The sequence below is a fragment of the Choloepus didactylus genome, chromosome 10 (genome assembly GCF_015220235.1).
Source record: "Choloepus didactylus isolate mChoDid1 chromosome 10, mChoDid1.pri, whole genome shotgun sequence".
Lineage (NCBI taxonomy): Eukaryota > Metazoa > Chordata > Mammalia > Pilosa > Megalonychidae > Choloepus > Choloepus didactylus.
The window spans coordinates 66,362,345-66,381,026 of record NC_051316.1 but is presented as its reverse complement, the minus strand read 5'-3'; the positions used below and the strand labels follow the sequence as shown (position 1 = coordinate 66,381,026).

Genomic DNA, 18,682 nt, shown 5'->3' with positions numbered 1-18,682 from the left:
AGCTCCCTCAACCTTCTTTTCCAATGTAACATTTTTTTCTTCATACTAACACACGGTTTGCCAAACTATGGCTCACAGGCCAGTACCAGTCCACTGCCTGTTTTATTTGTAAATGGTTGAAAAATTCAAAAGTAGGCTAAGATTTCATTTTTCATAATAATAATAACAGGAAATTCAAATTTCAGTGACCCTATATGAAGTTTTATATTTCTTTAGATCTGGTCAATGGTTGCTTCTGCAGCTAAACAGCAGTAAACGTAGGTGCAGCAGAGACCACAGAGACCAACTGGCTCACAGAGCCTAAAATACAGGAAAAGTTGGGTGACCCCTGTTCGAAGGTGCTAGTTTTACTAAGGTGGGCCTTTGTGAACCTACGATACTGCTGATCATTTCACAAGCCAGTATCAGTCTTTACAGGAAAGATGAAAGAAAACTGAAAAGCAGTGAACTGACTAGAATGAGTTTATTGTTCCAGAGGTGTCTGGTTACGTTTCTTCACTGGAGTAAATATAGATCAGTGTTTCCTAACTCAGCTAGAAGCACAACTGAAGCACACCTGAACCACATGGCATTCGTTGTGGAGCAACAAAAGTATTGAAAGATATGATTTCATAATGTCAGATACTACATTATGCCAGATGTTACCACAGGCAAGCAACAGCAGAGTTTAAGAAAAATTAGACATCTTAAAAAATGGAACACAGTTTGTGGGTTTAGTCATCAAAAATAACTAGACGAATTAAGCACCCTTTTAGACATGGTGTAACTCACAGTGGTTACATAAAACAAATGTTAAAATGTTGTATGAAATACTAAAACCTTTTCAAATTCTCAATTTTCCTAATGTCAAAGTTAAGAAAATGCAACTGTGAAGACCAAACACACACCAACTTAAGGTACTGAGAACACTGAACCAGGACAGCGAAATAAGTCACAGAGACATAATGAAAGCAGCATCTTGGGAAAGATTTCTGACAGTGAGATACAAGCTGTTCCAATGATAATGTTTTAATAGTTCCCTACTGATATGGAAGAGTTAATCCACAGATCCCTAAACTGCCTTCCCTTGAAGCAGTTCTCACAAACTGAGAAAGCCTGATTTGTTGAAAAACAAAAATAAACAAGGCATTTGGCTGAGGTTGTCCTGCTGCCTTTTTCCTCTAGGACATCACTTTTAATGTTAGATTGGAAATACATTGTAAACAAGTAATTGAGAGGAAATTTGTTTTCACTGATTTCAAGACAAGAAGAAAGATATCTTTAAAGTACACCTTGTTTGGGGCTCTCCCCTCTTTACAATTCTACACCAGTGAGTGACTGCCTTAGTACAGTAACTCCCAGCTTCTCATCCACCACCACACCCATGAAGCAGACATTCACAGGCAAGGCAGGTGCCCAGGGGTGCACTCAGGGATATGTGGTCCTCTGAGAAGGCTAGCTGGAGCTTTACTCCTTTGTCTCCCTTTTGAGATGATCACCGGAATTCAAGTAACAGTGAAGTTAATAAAAGTGATGTTATAAAGCAACGAATTACTTGCCACAAAACTCCTATGAAGACTACCATGCTCTACTTGGCAGGTGGAACACTGGGTTTAGCCTCTTATCATGGGCAGTAATGAAACTAATTCTTGAGGCTGATTTTTGTTTTGATTTTATTATTTATAGCTCTGATGGTCAGAAGCTCTTTCTCATATTGAGCCAGAATCTCCCCACTGTTTCTCACTGATTCTAGTTCTACCAACTTGGGTTGCATAAAAAGGCCTACTCCCTCTCCACACAATGGCTAATTAAGTGTATAAAAATAATGATCTTGGACATTTTCGTACAGGCCTTTCCTCCACCCCACTCTGTGAAAAATCCTTACTTTCCTAAGGCTGCTCTTGAAATAGAATGGCATTTATCACCAGGGCACCAAACCCTGCAAGCCACTGATTTACATGCCACCTCTTCAATCCACACTAGGATGTTGTGGATCCATACCTTGAAGACTGTGCTGTATACAATCATGTTTGCATTCCGAGTGCCCAACAAAATGCCTAGCACATGGAGGCATTCATGGATTTGCCAAGTGATGAATGAATGTAATGACACAAAAAGACAGAAGCGCAGCAGCAAATGATGGAAACTTGAGAAGGAACCTCTCAAATTCCAGAACTTCCTTTTGACCAAAAGTCTGCAGCTTTTCAGTTAACAAATCCACCTAATGTCTGAAACACCAGAGTGTGATGGTTAGGTTCACGTGTCAACTTGGCCAGGTGATGGTGCCCAGGTGTCTGGCCAAGCAAGCACTGGCCTAACCCTTACTACAAGGACATTTGTAGATAGTTAATAATCCAGGAGGCTGGTTTATTAAATCATCAGTCAACTGACTGCATCTGTAGCTCATTACACCAACAAAGGGCATGAATAGGACTGCAACTACAGAATGGAGGTAAAGAAGAGTTTTCCTGGAATACAGAAGATCCTCTAGGGCGTCTCTTATTACTACCATGACCTGTGATTAAAGTCAATGGAAAACTGCAACAACCCAAACCAGGCAGGGCTACCAATGGCCAAAAAACTTCAGGAATGAAGGTGTGAGTCACCCCACCAGGTAAAGAACCATGGCCAGCTGAATTGCTTGCTGAGGGCAAAAGGAAAATGGAATGGGTAGCAGAAAAATGTAGTGATAAATACAAACTACAACCACGTGACCAGTTACAGAAATGAGGACTATGATGGTGTGAATATTTCCTCCTTGTTTTGTTAAGTATGTCTGTATTTGTACATAAAGGAAATATCTTTGTTTTCTTCTCTATCTTATCCCCTTATCGTATGACATAAGATGTATTGTTCATTTCGTAATGTTTAAGTTACAGGATGTCAAGTGTAAGAGTAAATGTTACCCAAGGACTTGCACCCTATTATGGAGAGATCTAGTGCATTTCCGGTTGTATGCAGGACAGCTGAGTATTGTTAGATGAAACTTATGTCTGTAATTGTGTCTATTTAGAGATTAAGTATGGTTTAAGGTGACGTGTATAGCTGCCAAGTTGACAAGGAGTGGACTGTGATGGTAAGGTTCATGTGTCAATTTGGCCAGGTGATGGTGCCCAGGTGTCTGGTTAAGCAAGCACTGGCCTAACCATTACTGCAAGGACATTGGTGGCTGGTTAATAACCCAGAAGACTGGTTTATTAAATCATCAATTGACTACACCTGTGGCTGATTACATCAACAAAGGGTGTGTCTTCTGCAATGAGAGAATGCAATCGGCTGGATTTAATACATTCAGTTGAAGACTTTTAAGGGAGAAGAGAGAGAACCTTTTCTTCAGACAGCAAGCCTCTCCTGGGGAGTTCATCGAAGACCTTCATCAAAGTTGCCAGCTCGCTGCCTCCCCTACGGAATTTGGACTCATGCATCCTGCCCTATGGAATCTGGACTCATGCACCCCCACAGTTGCATGAGATGCTTTCATAAAATCTCATATTTACAGATATCTCCTGTTGGTTCTTTTTCCCTAGAGAACCCTAACTAATACACACGGTAAGAAATTTAGCTTGTGTTTAATGAAGCTTGTAAGCAGCAGGTAATTTTTAAAACAGAAACGACTCCATGTAAGGCACTTAAGAGAAGTGAGAGATTGTTATGGGCAGGGTTCCTACAGAGACACACAGCCACAGGATTCCACTCAGTCAACTCAAGGAGAGGAAGACTGCCAAGGCTGAGCGACTCACACCGTGATTTTACTGCAGCACGGCAGCAGAGTACAGCTAGGCTGGCTGCTTTAGAGAAAGAAACCCCTAGGAATCCCCACCTCTTTCTCCCAGTAGTGCTGCTTCATACAAACCTCTAATCTGTTTCCTTTTGTTGTCTAATTGCACCTCTGAGAATATAGCTGAGCAAAAGTCTCTTTATCCCAAATGCCTATTAATCAGAAGACCCACCGTGGAAAGGTGATTCCACTGTAGGCTTAGGAGGTTGGGCTAAAATACTTTTGTGAGTAATAAAAAATTAACAGGAGGGAAAAGATTTTATATTCTAAATTCAAAGCATGTGTTTTCAATTACCACAGAAATCTTTAAATTTAATGCAAATTTAGCATAGGTAGAGAATACAAGATCTGCAAGAAAGCCACAGATAAGACTTAAAGATGTGTGGGATTAAAATAAAGTAAAACAACATATACACTGAACTGAAATCTAAATCTCCCAATTTACTAGGTATAAGCTGAAATGCAGAACCACAGATGTGTTCTTTGCACAACTAGCAGTTTATGTTATTGTGGGAATATCTAGATTTTGAAATAAAATCTTCAGAAATGCACTATTTTCTAGGAAATATGAGAAATAAATGTCATTTTCAGACTCAGATGGATTTAGGCGGCTACCTGGCTAAAAGAAAATATTTGCAAGATCTTTTAATTAGTTCATAAGATTGACATGGACTGTATCAAAATCACTTTACAAAGGGTTCATTAGTTACTCAGTGAATACTACAGAGTAGAATTCTGTTCTCTAAATATCCTATTTTTTAGTGTCATTTAAGAAACAGAAAGTTAGTTTGCTTAGTTTCAACTGAACTAACCAGCTTATTTTTAGTCAAGGCAGATGCTGAAAGCGGGACTTAAATTCTGACTCCTGGTTCTTAGTTCTAAATTCCTAAATACCTACCTAACCTGTCATTAATGACATGGCATTGGCCATGTAGCATACTATAAACTTCCTTGGGGTGGGGGAGGGGTGGGAAGGTTGTTAAAGGATAAGGGAGTACTAAGCAAGACTGGGTGCAACGGATGTAGATAGAGGCTGGTATGAATCCACAGATCCATGGGGCTGTCCATGATGGGCGGTGGGGAACTCCAACATTATGGGGAGTGAAGGAGTCTAGAGTCAAAGTCGAATCATTCTGGGCAGGTTATTGCAATGCCTGGAGACTCAGATGCTGTAGAAGGATAAGGTAGAGTACTGTTCCTAGGACTATGAACAGTGGTGGTTACCAGCTTTGACTGAAAATCAAGTGGGGTTTAAAATGGTTCAGAAATGAGTAGTGAGGACCAATGAAGACTTTGGTCCAGTGGGGGCAAGTGGCTGCCAGGAATTAGGTGTAAGAGGCCAGTTCCCCACCAGTGGGTACCTGTCAGTGTGGCCAATCTTGAGAACTTAGCCAGGACAGCCAACAAGGTAAGCACCACCATACAGTCTCATTCCAGAAGACACCTGCCTCTTGACACCTCCCCTTTTCTTCAAAAATCTGAATGTGTTCCATTTTCTCTTGCCTGTTCTAAGGCTTTTTCCTTTACCAGGAACACACTTGGCTCTGCTCACTCATATTCATCCTTCCCATCTCCACTTGCATGTCAGGACATCCTTCCCGGACCACACTCCTTGTCTGGGTGAGTTTCCTCTGTTTCAGGCTTCTCCAGCAACACGTACTGTTACCTTTGCCACACTGATAATTATTCATAAAAAGTTTGTCTTTCCCATAAGACTACGAATTCATGAGGTAAGGAGCCTTGTCTAACCTGTTCATTGCTGTACTCTCAGTGCCTAGATCACAGGGGGCAATCAACAAATATTTGTTGAATTCAACAACGAATTTATCAGGAGAAAAACTGAAAAAGATAAGGCAGAGAATATCCAGGAATTTTCTTTGTTTGACTCTTCATTCAAACATAGGGAAAAATAGCAAAACTGAAGGAGTCCACTGGAACTGACATGGGCCAAGAAAAAAAACAGGCTTCTAAAAAATGTCTGGTAAAGCCAAAATCAGAACATAAAGAAAAAAATTTACTTTGTTATGATAATGTACAAAAGTGCTATCCTTAATAATGCTTACGTGTGGTTGCTAGGTATCCTAAGGCTTGCAACATCCTCTTTAGTTCAAATGCAGGATCTGTATCCCCGGATCCAATATCCATGAACTAAGAATTTAGCACCTAAAATATTTCTCTGCAATAAATGCTTTTTCCCATAAGCCCAAATACCAATTGCTACAAAGTCTCAAAGTGAAAGACACATGAAAGAGAAAATATGGCTTACTCTGTGAGAAAAACAAAATGAGATATTTTGTTCCCTACCCTCAGCCTCACTTGTTGAGAACCTGATATCTTTCAACAGAACACTAAATAATTTATGTTATTTTTAGTCCTTAACAAAACCCTGCAAAATAGATATCAGTATTCCTGTTATAAAACATGGAGGCTCAGGAAAATAAAATTGGCTTGTTCAACAAGAGGTAGAAGTGGAGTCTAGGCCAAAGTCTGGCAGGCACCAAAACTCCAATCTCTCTAATACACCCCACTACCTCCAGGGGTACAGTCCTGTGAGGGAAGTCCTCTAAAGCCAGAGAGAGACTCAAGCTCTCCAGAAAATATTTGTGACATCATTCCTCACCTCCTGCTTTCTCCCCACCTCATACCAATTCAAACACGAGCTATACTTTGTCCCTACTTGGAAGACTGATAAGAAAATCCAACAGGAAAAGTGTATTGTAACATTTCACTTTTGTTGAGGTTTTGTTCTCAGGATAGCTCAAAGAAAAGTCAGGAGACTTTATGTTTTCTGTCTGAAAACATATACTAAAATGAGAGTATTTTTAAGAATGATTAAAGTGGAGAACAGTTTCCCCTTCCATTTCTCCTCTTTTCTCTTAGTCTGGTGGACAATTTCCATGCAAAAGGGAGCTCTGAGTGGACAAAGACTTACCCTTTCCATTTCTTTGAAGTCATCATCTAGCTTCGTTCCTTCAGCTCCTCCAACTTTCTCACTCACTTTCTGTAGAAAATAGCCAAAAAAAGAGAATGTAAATAAGGTTTCTTTAAAAAAGACATCTTAAAAGTTCCAAGCACTTTCACAAACATCATCTAATATAATCTCACATCATTCTATGACATATATGGACAGTCCCATTTTCATAGCAACTTATCATGAAGTTAAGGATTCAAACTTGTATTTTCTGAATTTAATCCCAGTGCAGTGATCTTTCTATTACATAAACCATTACATAACTAAAAACTAAAATTTTCCCTTTGAAAAATCTGAGGATAAGTGCATCATACAATAATCCTTTCATTCTGATAATGGATCTAAAATGCTACCTAGGTAGAAAATCACTACTGTTTCAATCTATTCCTAAATGGGCTATTGAACAGATACACAGATATCTATCAAACTGGTGGGAAAAAAAAAAAATCAGTCCAGCTGACTTTCATATAAAAGGACTTGAATAGTCGTCTTATGAAGTTTCCTGTAGCTGTCTCCATCCTTATGTACATATGATGATGCAAAGGGTATTTCTTGCTACCAAATCATTTCTCATTATCACATATTTTAGATACATTAACCTACATAGGCAAAAGGTCATTTTCCAAATGTAAAATTCATGCTCATAAAAAAACTGGACATAACTCTTCTATTTAGAAATAAGATTCAAATTAAGTCTAATAAAAATATATAAAGGAACAAGAAAAATACTTTGGTTTCCTCAATGACAGATATTTATTAAATGTTAATGTTGTAGAAACTGCTGCTTTTCACTAACATGTCATTGCATTACATAAAGTTACCATACACAGATATCAAATTACGATTTTTAATTTCTTTCAATAGCCACTGGGTTGAAGATCTTTGCAAAAAATCCGCACCATGGCCAGATCTTCAGCAAAAAGGAGCCTCTGGATACCTGGCTCCATCTCCAGCCATGGAAGCTCATATAGGCCCTTTTCGGAGCTAAGGCGTGTTCTTTACTCCTTGTTCCTCTCTGTCCTTCACTCAAGCTTTCTGAAATCAAGATAACCTTCAGAAGAGACCACTGTTGGAAAAGCTAAGAGTCTGATTTTTGTCACTCCTCTTGGCCGACATACAAGATGACATCCATTTCAGGCCACTTGTAGTAACAGAAGGAATGTGGTTGATGAAAGAACATGGCATGGACTCACCCTCTCCTATTTTCTGGGTAATACCTAACACAGAATTGTCATGTAAACTAACTGGTATAACAAATATAAGAACCTATGTCTGAACCTACAAGGTATAGAATAAATCCTAGTTCCATTCTCTCACCAATCCTTTTTGTTTATAGTATTCTTGTTTCTCCAACCGGTTTATTTAACTGCTGAGAAGTTTATGAACTCCTTGAGAAGAATCTATCAATTTTCCTTAACATAATATAATATTAGGTAGAGAAAGGTCAATAATTAAAAGTGAATAGTTAATAAAAAGCATATTAACATTTTTGATTTGTAGAGCTGCTGTACACTTTTTTTACTTCTTATTTATCATTTGGTATGTGTAGAGCACATATTATTTCTATCTGATAGCTGCATAAATTAAATTACCTGTTCATGGTAGTGACTTTCAGCTAGGAAGAGGTGGAACCAGGATCTGAAAGTGGTTTTCCCACTCTTGCACCACAGCTTTGGAGAACTGTCCGTGGTGCTGGCATCAGTGAAGTACATTTTTACCATGTCACACAGATTACCTCCCTTTCACTTTGCTCAGTTACAGCAGTTTTAGCTCAGATTTCAGCACCACTTGTAGCTTATTTTTGAAGAATATGGTTTACAATAAAATAAAGGCTAGAAACTCTAATCTAGTCTATCTCCCACCCAATAAGTAGTTGCTACATAAAAACACTGTCATCTCATTACCATTTGGCTATATCCAATGTCAGGAAACCTACTATATTCTAAGGTCCCAGTATTATCAAAGAGAAACAGTATACATAGAACCCTCCCATAATGTATAATGAAACTTCCACTTTTTATTTTCCAAATTGACACAAAAAAACATGTAGCTGAGAAGTGTCTCCATTTACCCTTATAATAGCATTAGAGAATCCTTGGCTACCTTGGGTTAATCATATTTTGACAATCTCTAGGGAATAAAACACGGCCCTCACAAAAGCACAAGAGTCTATGTTACCAAAACAAAACAAAAATATTAAAAAACACAAAAAAGAACAAGAGCTGATACCACATTTTCAATCTTATATTGCTCAAGTAACTGATAGCAATTTTAATTTCTCCCCTTTTTCAACCACTAACAGCTTAGTACCACAGTAGCTGGCTCACTGTATCACATTAGATTACTCTCAACATTAATAATTATGATCTAGTCCTGGTAACCCACACTGAGGCCAATGATTAGTCCACTGGATTTAGCCATCCAGTTTACAAGTACTGTGTGTATGTTGGTGGGTGGATGAGAGAGAGAGAGAAAGAGATCATTTCTATAAAAGCTGACATTTGAGCTCCTCTGAGAAACAGTTCAACAGACATAACAAATGATGTTAGCAGTTCGGTACCAGCACTGGCTTGATTGGTTGGCTGATATAAAAAAAATCTGATCTAATTAGATTCCTAGGAAAAAAGCAATGTTTAAAGTGACAGCTACATTGTTTACTGGGCTATCTTTTCCTAAGTCACAAAAGCTCTAAATATATCAAGGTACCGAATTAAACTGTAGGCTAAATAATAACTGACTCATTTTTTAGGAGAATGGCAAATATCTTCTCCTTTTCTTAAAATAACGTCACTAAAACTTCCTACAGTTTTATGTGTAAGAATCAAGGTGAGCTCATATGACTGAAACAAGAGGTAGTACCATTTATTTAAGAATAATTTTGCCACTATTTTCCAGTGAGGTGGTTCTTAAAACCAAGATTTCATAATATTGAATATATTCTGATGCTAAGTATACTTTGGCTAATATGCTTGTCAAATGGGAAATTGATCACCTATTTAAATGAGACCAGGAAAAGGCCTTGGAATCAAACAGAGAAGTACAAATGCTTTACTGAACCATCTAAAAACCCATGAACAACTCCTCTGTTCAAAACCCTCAGATTGCACCTTCTCCACCATCTGTGACTGCCCACATCAGGTGGAAATTAGCATACTTCCTTTGTACTCTTAATGACACCCATCATCTGTTAGACTACTTAGAACAAACCATTTGCTGAGTACCTCTGTTCATCTGAACTGTTAGATGCTGAAGGCAGGAATCATATGATAGGATTCCTCATCTGAAAATGTCTGAGACAGCAGTACCTAAGATAGTGCTTGCAGAACAGACATTTAACTATCAGTTGAAGAAGTTTTATGTCAATGTATTATTCTAAGACCAAAAAGCTACAAATAAACACAAAGAAGATCCTTAACCATGAGTTTGTACTGATTCATCATCTTCTTTTAAAGAGTTTAATCTCCCCTTGAAAATATATTTTTCTCTATCAACAATAGGCAAAAAAGATCCTTAACCACGAGTTAGTACTGATTAATCATCTCCTTTCTAAGAGTTTAATCTCCCATATAAAATACATTTTTTTCTATCAACAATAGGCAAAAAAATTGAAAATTCAGCAAGGTACGATGTGATATTTTATTTATAACTGGGAAAAGAAATATCTTAATTATAGCCATGCTATATTCATCTACCATATTAATTTTCATACAATTATAGTGAGTATTGATATATATTCTTCCTGTTAATCCTGTTCTGTCTAAATATATATGTATATTAGTTTTATATAAATATTATGTATATAAACACACACATATGTGGGCAAATGTGTGTGTGTGACACATATAATAGAAAACAATACAATGCTTTTCCAAACTGCTTTTTAAAAATCATGAAAAATAATTTTATTAAGGACTGCACTACATTTTACCCACATTAAAAAAGAATATTTAAAATTCCATAAATTGAGTATATCTAATTTGTTAAGAGCAGAAATTAGAACTCATACGTTTTCCTGACCAATCTACATCACGGATTAAGCATATAATTTATTTATGCATAGTGAAATTTCATTAACAATTCTGTAAATGAAAGTCACTTGAGAGAAAAACAATGCTGGATTTAGAGTCAGGACACGTGGATTCCAGTCCTGACAACAATATAACCTAACAGTTGTGTGAAAGAAAAAATGCATAAACTCTAAGTGCCTCAACTTCTTCACCCAAAAAACTGAAAATCAACATCACCACATACTAGATTTTATGAGAATTAAATTAGAACTTATGTGTAAGAATACTTTCTAAACTATCTAAAATCATTATTAAAGTAAGGGATTATTATGACTTAAGCAGTCTGGTTCACATGAAAAATGTAATTTTAAATTGGTTTCTTACACTTTGGGAAAAAAATTCTGAAAGTGTTAATTTAAAATCACTATTAAACAAGCTCTTTGCTTTTCTTCTTTAGAAAAGTCATAATTACTATCCTTGTGTGTCAGTGTATTATTTTCCCAATATGTGCACAAAGGCATTGCCTTCCATAAGTAAAAGAAGCCCACGCTTAGACTTTTTTTAATGCAATTTTATTGAGATATACTCACATACCATATAATCCATCCAAAGTATACAATCAGGATCTCACAGTATAATCATATAGTTGTGCATTCATTGCCTTGATCAATTTTCAAACATTTTCATTATTCCAAAATAAAGGAAACATATATTAAAAAAGTAAAAAAGAAATACAAAAGAACACCTAAACCATCCCATTCCCCTTAATTTATTTATGTATATCAATATTATTTATGTATTTTTGTAATTTTATGTCCTGTTATTTATATATTTTTTGTCATTATTTTATTACTCAACTGCCCATACACTGGTTAAAGGGAGTGTCAATCACAAGGTTTACACTCTCACAGGTCACACAATAAAAGCTATATAATTATACAGTTATCATCAAGAATCAAGTTTACTGGATTGCAGTTCAACAGATTCAGGTATTTCCTTCTAGCTATTCTAATACTCTAGAAACTAAAAAGGAATATCTATATAATGCATAAGAATAACCTCCAGATTGACCTCTTGACTCCATTTGAGATCTCCCAGCCACTGAAGCTTTATTTTGTTTCATTTCTTTTCCCCCTTTTGATTAAGAAGGCATTGTCAATCCCATGATGCCAGGGCCAGGCTCATCCCTGGAGACTTACTCACCTGGGAGTAGTGAGTTTATTTGCAGAGTTGGCTGAGAGAGAGAGGCCACAACTAAGCAACAAAACAGGTTCTCTGGGGGTGATTCTTAGGTATAATTATTAGTAGGCTTAGCATCTCTGTTGCAGGAATAAGTTTCATAGGGCAAGCCCCAAGATCAAGGGCTTGACTATGAAATTGGATTCCCCAATGCTTGTGGGAATATCAGGAATTCCCCAGGTGGGGAAGTTTAATATTTCCAAAATTTCCCCCAGTCCCTCAAGGAGACTTTGCAAATACTTGTTTATTTTCTGCCCAGAATACTCTAGGGTACATCGGGGTATCATACTAACCTGTAAAGAATAACAAGATCTCATTCCCCATTCTAGGTTCCATGCAACCATGTCATACTCAGACTCTTCATGAAAATTCTTTAATCAATCATTATTATTTAAAAAGGAACTAAAAATAAAAATTACATTGACAGTCCTTGATCACATAGAAAATATGGGAAGCACAAGAATAGAAATTACACCAGTATTTTCCTGGTATTTGACTAAAGAGCAGATCTTGTATTTCCAGATGGAGCTATTCCCAGAAATTAAAGGCAGGGTGGATTCACTTTATAGGATTTAAGTCTCACACCAGTTTTTCTCAGCTGTCATTAAACTGGAATGCTTAAATGCCATGATGTTTTGAAAATGGATTTCAAACTAAATATATTCATTTCTTTCAACCAGAAATTTAAGACTTCATAGAAAATGAGAAAAGGCCTTTTTGCCTATTTGAGCTAAGTCAGACTGTTTCTTACTATAAGTGGAATTTGCATGTTAAAAGCAAAGTAGAAAAAGTTCCTCTTACATAATATTAAAACCCCCACAAGAATTTTACAGAATGAAGACTGATTTTCCTTGAGTATCTAAAGCTGAAAACTTCAAAATGAGTTTGGGTGAGCTAAGAAGCACTTTTCTTTTTTCCCCAGCTTCCAGCCTATCTTTGCTACTTGTCAAATACTATATTGGAAATACAGAAATTGATTTGCATGATGCTCTAATTGTTTCTGGTGTGGCTCAATGGGGTTAAAAATAATAACTTTTGAAGCTCCATCTCCCCAAAGTGAAAATTTCCCATAGAATACGTGTTAATTACTTACATAACATCCCTCAGAGGAAGTTGGAAGAAATTATTCTAGTTTTCATGCAGAGATTTCAGTCCCTCACTAGAAAGTTAGTTTATAATTATAATCCACAATTTCACTTACAATGATCCTATTTTTGCCTTCTAGAATTTTTCTTAAAAAGTTGTGTGCAATGCACACAAATAAAAGACAGCAACTAGCCTTTCTCTATTTTTTTACTCCCTCAAATAATCTAGTTCCTATTCAGGTAAGGGGCTATTAGAGGGTGTGCAGGAGAGGGGGATGGTATGTCCATAAAGTTTCCCATCTCTGGTAATGGGACAAATATTGCACATTTTCATAGTCCTCTGCAATAAGCCACTGAAATTGAACAAAATATAAAAAGTGTCTGCCTAAAACAGACTCTCAGACTTGGGGCTGGAATTATCCATGTAGTAGTTTTTTTGAATTTTGTATTTTCTTATTCTATTTAAAGCTTGGTTATAAATTCCTTTGAGAAAAAAACAAAAAAACAAAAAAACAAAAACCAGAACTCAAAAGAAAAAAAATTGATGAAAAATTTCAGACCTGGTTAATAAATGGCCACTTAGAACTTCATGCTTTTGACTCTCTAGATAAGGCAAGTGTGAGTTACTCTTGGCTTTCATTTAAGTCAGACCACTGAGAAGTCTTTTTCTTCTTACTAACTAGTTTTGTGGCCTGAAAAAAGCCATGAACTTCTCTGGGCCACAGTTTCTCATCCACAAAACAGGGCAAGGTGGGGTGGGGTTGTATAACCAGAGTTATAAGGTCCCTCATAACTTAAAATTTGATGTCTATTTCTAACTGCTACAGTGCTACTTGTAGTATACTAAAGGCAGAGAATAAATTAGGAAAAAGAGGAAAAGAGAAAATTCATGTAAAATATCTGAAGAAAAAATGTTAAATCGAGGTTATTTTGATGCAAATCTATCCCATTTTTAAAAAAACAAAGACTATAAATCATCATTAGGATTAAAGTAATCAAACAGAATAAATACCACAGAACTCAAATTCAGTGCTTTCTATGTACCAGGGACTTGGCTAGAACAGGAGCTTTCAAATGCAAACAGTATATGACACATGCTTTCTGGAAATTTACAGTTAGTGAGATATATGGATATATAAACAATCTCAATACCATGGGGTAAGTACTTAAAGAAAAGTAGAGCATCATTAGGGCCCAGGATACACAATTGAGCCCTAGATGGGTGAGAAGACAAAGTTAGGGAAAGCTTCCTGCACACTAGTCTAATTCTCAAAAAAAGTGTACATAAGCCAGGAAGATGGACATGGGATACAGAAGAAGTTTTCCAGGCAGAAGCCTCTATCTATTGGACCAAAAGCAAACAAGCAACAAACATGGTATGTGGGGGAAGTACATACATTCCAGTGCTGCTAGAGTCAGGACGTAAGGTAGGGAATGGTAAGAACTGAGGCAGCAAAGGCAGGGAGAGAGCAAATGGTGGTGGCCTTATATGCCATGCTAAAGATTTCAGATTTCTTTTCTTTTTTTCTTTGAGTTTTAGTGAACTTATACAGTTGTGCAACCATCTCAATCCAGTTTTAGAACACTTCCGTCACCCCAAAGATTTTCTTATACCATTTTAGCCAATCCCATTCCCACCCCAAAGCAACCATTGATCTGCTTTCTTCTCTATAATTTTAACTTTTCTAGAAATTTCATATAAATAGAATCAAACAATAGAAAGTTTTAAATATCTGGCTTCTTCCGCTTAGCATAATACATTTGCAATTCATCCTTGTTACATGCATGAATAGTAGTTACTTTTTATTGCTGAACAATATTCCATTGCATGGTTATATAACATCTTGTGTATCCATTTACCAGTTGATGGAAGCTTCAAATGCTTCCAGTTTTTTTACTATTATGAATATACTGATATGAACATTCACATACAAGTCTGTATGGGCATATGTGTTCATTTCTCTTTTGTGGAAATCTAGGAGTGGAATTGCTGGGTCTTACAGTAAGTGTATATTTAACTTTTTAAGAAATTGACAAAATGTTTTTTAAATTGGCTGAACCATAAGACCTTAGATTTTATCCTAGAGTAGATGGGAAGTGATTAATAAGTTTTAAGCCGGGGAGTGGCATAGCTAAATTAATTTTTACGTCATCTGAATACACAGTGAAGACAGACTTGAGGAAAGCAAGACTGGAGACAGGGACCCAGTTAGAATGCTACTACAATCATTCAGGTGAAAGACAAGGGAGACCAGAACCTAGAACCCTGGGAGTAATGATGGACTCAGTAAGTACTTAGAATACAAAATAATCAGAACTTTGTGACTGATTTTATACGGGCATGAAGCAGAGAATTCTAGGATGACTCCCAGGTTGGAAACTGTGGGGCCATTGTCATAACTTCCCCTTTTATTTGCCATTATCACAAACTGCCTGATATGGGCAAGAACCAGCCCAGACCGGCCTGTAAAATTCCCCAGCCAGACAGACACACGTGCACTTGCTGCCAATTACAAACCTTAAGAAACCTTTCCTCAGAATGCCCCCCTCTAGCAGAGCATGCCTAAGGCACTGTTTTATTAACATGTGACGCATGATACTGCATGTAAGACCTCTGTGCATGCTCCTTCATCACGCTTGTGCCATAAGCTCCTCCTTGTCCATAAAAACCTGCTTGACCTGATGATTGAGGAGGCAGATTTGAGCTTTGCCACCCGTCTCCTTGCCAGTCAACCTCACGGTAAAACTCTTATATCCAAATCCTGGTGTCCACAGTATTGGCTTCTATGCGTATCGGACAGCGAGCCCATTGCTTAGTAACAGGTCTCAAGCTTTGGCAAATGATTGATGAATACAAATGAACAGACCTCAGCTCTGGACCCACTGGGTTTGAGGTTGAAGTAAATATGTCCAGCAGGCGTGTGTGTGTGTGTGTGTGTGTGTGTGTGTGTGTGTGTGTGTGTGTGTGTGTGTGTGTGAGAGAGAGAGAAAGAGAGAGAGAGAGAGAGAGAGAGAGAGAGAGAGAGAGAGAGAGAGAACAGAGAGAGAGAGAGAGAGACAGAGACTGACTCACTGACTCCAAACCTCAAGGGAGTGGTTGAGGAGAGAGTCAGAATATGGGCCATAACCATTTGAATGTAAAATCATATGAGTGGATGTGATTGTTAAGGGGGAACATGTATTAAGAAAGCGAAGTGGGTGAAGGAGGGGACTATGAACATCACTAACAATTAAAGGTTTGGCAGGGAAAGAATCAACCAAAAAGGCCAAGAAAAACAAGTAAAAAAAGTAGATGGAAAACTGGGAAAGAGAGGGTCACAGCAGCTGATGAGGTCATTTCTCAAATGAGTCTAAGTAAGTCCAGAGGATGGGTAAAGTGGAAGAGACCTGGAGATTAGAACAATTATTCCAGAGCCAGCAGAATTTCAAGGGTGTGATAGTCCAGAGTACATGCAAACAAACTGCTCTATATGGGGTGTAGTCAGTACACTGGGCACAAAGTAAAAGAAACGTGATCTAAGGGATACCAGGAATGAGACAATAGGAACTAAAATCCTCATTTTTGTGTATAGTATTTCTCTCTTCTATCTCATTTTCTGCCTACAGAAATATCATTCAGGAAATATCATTTGCTCATGAAAAGTAGAGTAACTGACAATTGTTGGCTTACAGCTGCAGGCAGGCAATTTAGGATACACTCCACATCCATCACTAAGGCTTGAGGAGCATTCCTCCATCCATGCATGGTAGGTACTTTGGCTTTGCAGACAGCACACATCAGGGACAAATTTCAAGCCAATGAGTACCTGAAGACGTTTGAGAAACTTTATGCAAGTATTTCACACCTTGATATATTCAGCTCCCCATGCTGCATCCTTTGCCACCAAATATGGCAGCCAAGCTCTATCTCGAGACAAATTTTCTTCTACTTCCTCTAAGCCAAAGGAAGCTGGCACCATACTCATAGCTGTAATAAATTATAAGTTTACCTTAAGTAACAATAAAGAAGAGACAGGGAGTGACTTTAGAGATAGTCTAGAAAGTGGAAAAGGTTGATGTGCAAGTTAAGAGACACCAACCCACTATCTTACGGCAGAAAATTGCTCACCTTGTTGTGTAGTAAATAAGAACACTGTCTGTCAATAAAGGAATTAAGTTAGGACCAAAATAATAATGACACAAAACTCAGTAAGATGGATCCCTATCTGAGTTACCAAATTTGAAAACTGTCATATATGCATAAGTTCTATCCCCCAAGCTAAAAATTTACAAAGTATCTTAGTTACAGGACAAAGTTACACATATATATATTTTTTCCACTTATAATCCTGGATAGAATTTCCTGAATGCTCAGCAGCCCATCTCTGCCTGAGAATACTGTACACTGACAGCATCCTAATTTTGTCTGGGTTACCCCCTCTCATGTGGACCCTTGTTCCAGGGAAAGATGACCCAGTTTCCGACCTCTACTGCTGAATCCTGATTGGCATATGTCTATCTGCACATTCAATTATTCCAGGCCACAATGAATGCATCTGGAGTGGGTTTGTGACCTAAGCCAGTTCAATAAGAATGAATCTCAGGACTCTTGATTAGAAGCTGAGACAGAGCCACTTATTCTCCTTCTGAACTTATGATTGGAAGCATACATGCCTAGATGTGCTGACAGCCATTTTCCTGTCACCTTGAGGAAGCCAGCTTGAGGATGGAGCTGCACACATAGGGGAGAGAAGAGAAAGAGCACACACTAAAGAGAGCCACAGAGAAATGGAGCTGGAATTCTATATGACTAAATCTGAAGGTATCACTTCCCCACTTTGATTTTTCCAGTAACATGAGTGAATAATTTCCCTTTATTGTTCAAACCAGTTTGATAACAGATTTTCTGTTACTTATAACCAAAAAGTATTCTCACTGATGCAACAATCTGCATACTAAATTTAAGAATTTCACATTACTCTCAATGGCATTATTCCAGATGAGGATCTTTAAAAGCAAAATGATGTGCCTATAGGTACTTGTTACTAGTTAAAGATAAATTAGAGATTTACTTTTCAGAATGCAATGCTATACTAAGAATGCATTTTTCAGAAGTGACCTCTTAAGTCTTCTTATCAAATGAACTTATGTTACTACTGTTCTTATGGTATTGGTTAATGAGCAGAGATTAAATAGGAGAAAGTGAGAGGAAAATGAATACAGTATATGTATTTTTTTGTGGGGGGTGGTGGTGGGTTTTTTTTTTTGTTGCTTTGTAAAATGAGGAATTCAAATTCTGATTTGGAGTGGAGTTCTGTGAGAGAAGTCTGGCCACCCACCAAAAAAAGAATCAAAGCAGTGGTGAACTGTTCTTGATAGGGAATATGCCAAACCAAATGTATCTATCTGTGTTGGGGAGACAGGTGAGGGGAGAAGTGCATGGGTGAGAACCACTGCAGAAGTGGGGGTGGGATGAACAGATATATTAATGGTTGGATAGCCAATTGGTAGCAGAGACAGGACTGAAACCAGGTCTCCTGATTCCATATCCAATAAAAATCCCGTTTTCCAGGGCAGGTTCTACTTGAGTTTACTATAATCAAGAGCCATAAATCAGCAGCATCAGAGGATACTTTAACATGCA

The 18,682-nt window shown here is 37.5% G+C and overlaps 1 protein-coding gene across 1 annotated transcript in view; it reads right to left on the bottom strand.

Annotated features, from left to right (window-relative positions):
* SH3GL2 (SH3 domain containing GRB2 like 2, endophilin A1) overlaps positions 1-18,682 on the bottom strand; it is a 263,888-nt gene that overhangs the window by 51,448 nt on the left and 193,758 nt on the right. The window contains exon 2 of the mRNA XM_037797766.1: positions 6,690-6,758. Within this exon, the coding sequence (XP_037653694.1) occupies positions 6,690-6,758 (69 nt within the window). The remainder of the gene's footprint in view (positions 1-6,689; positions 6,759-18,682) is intronic.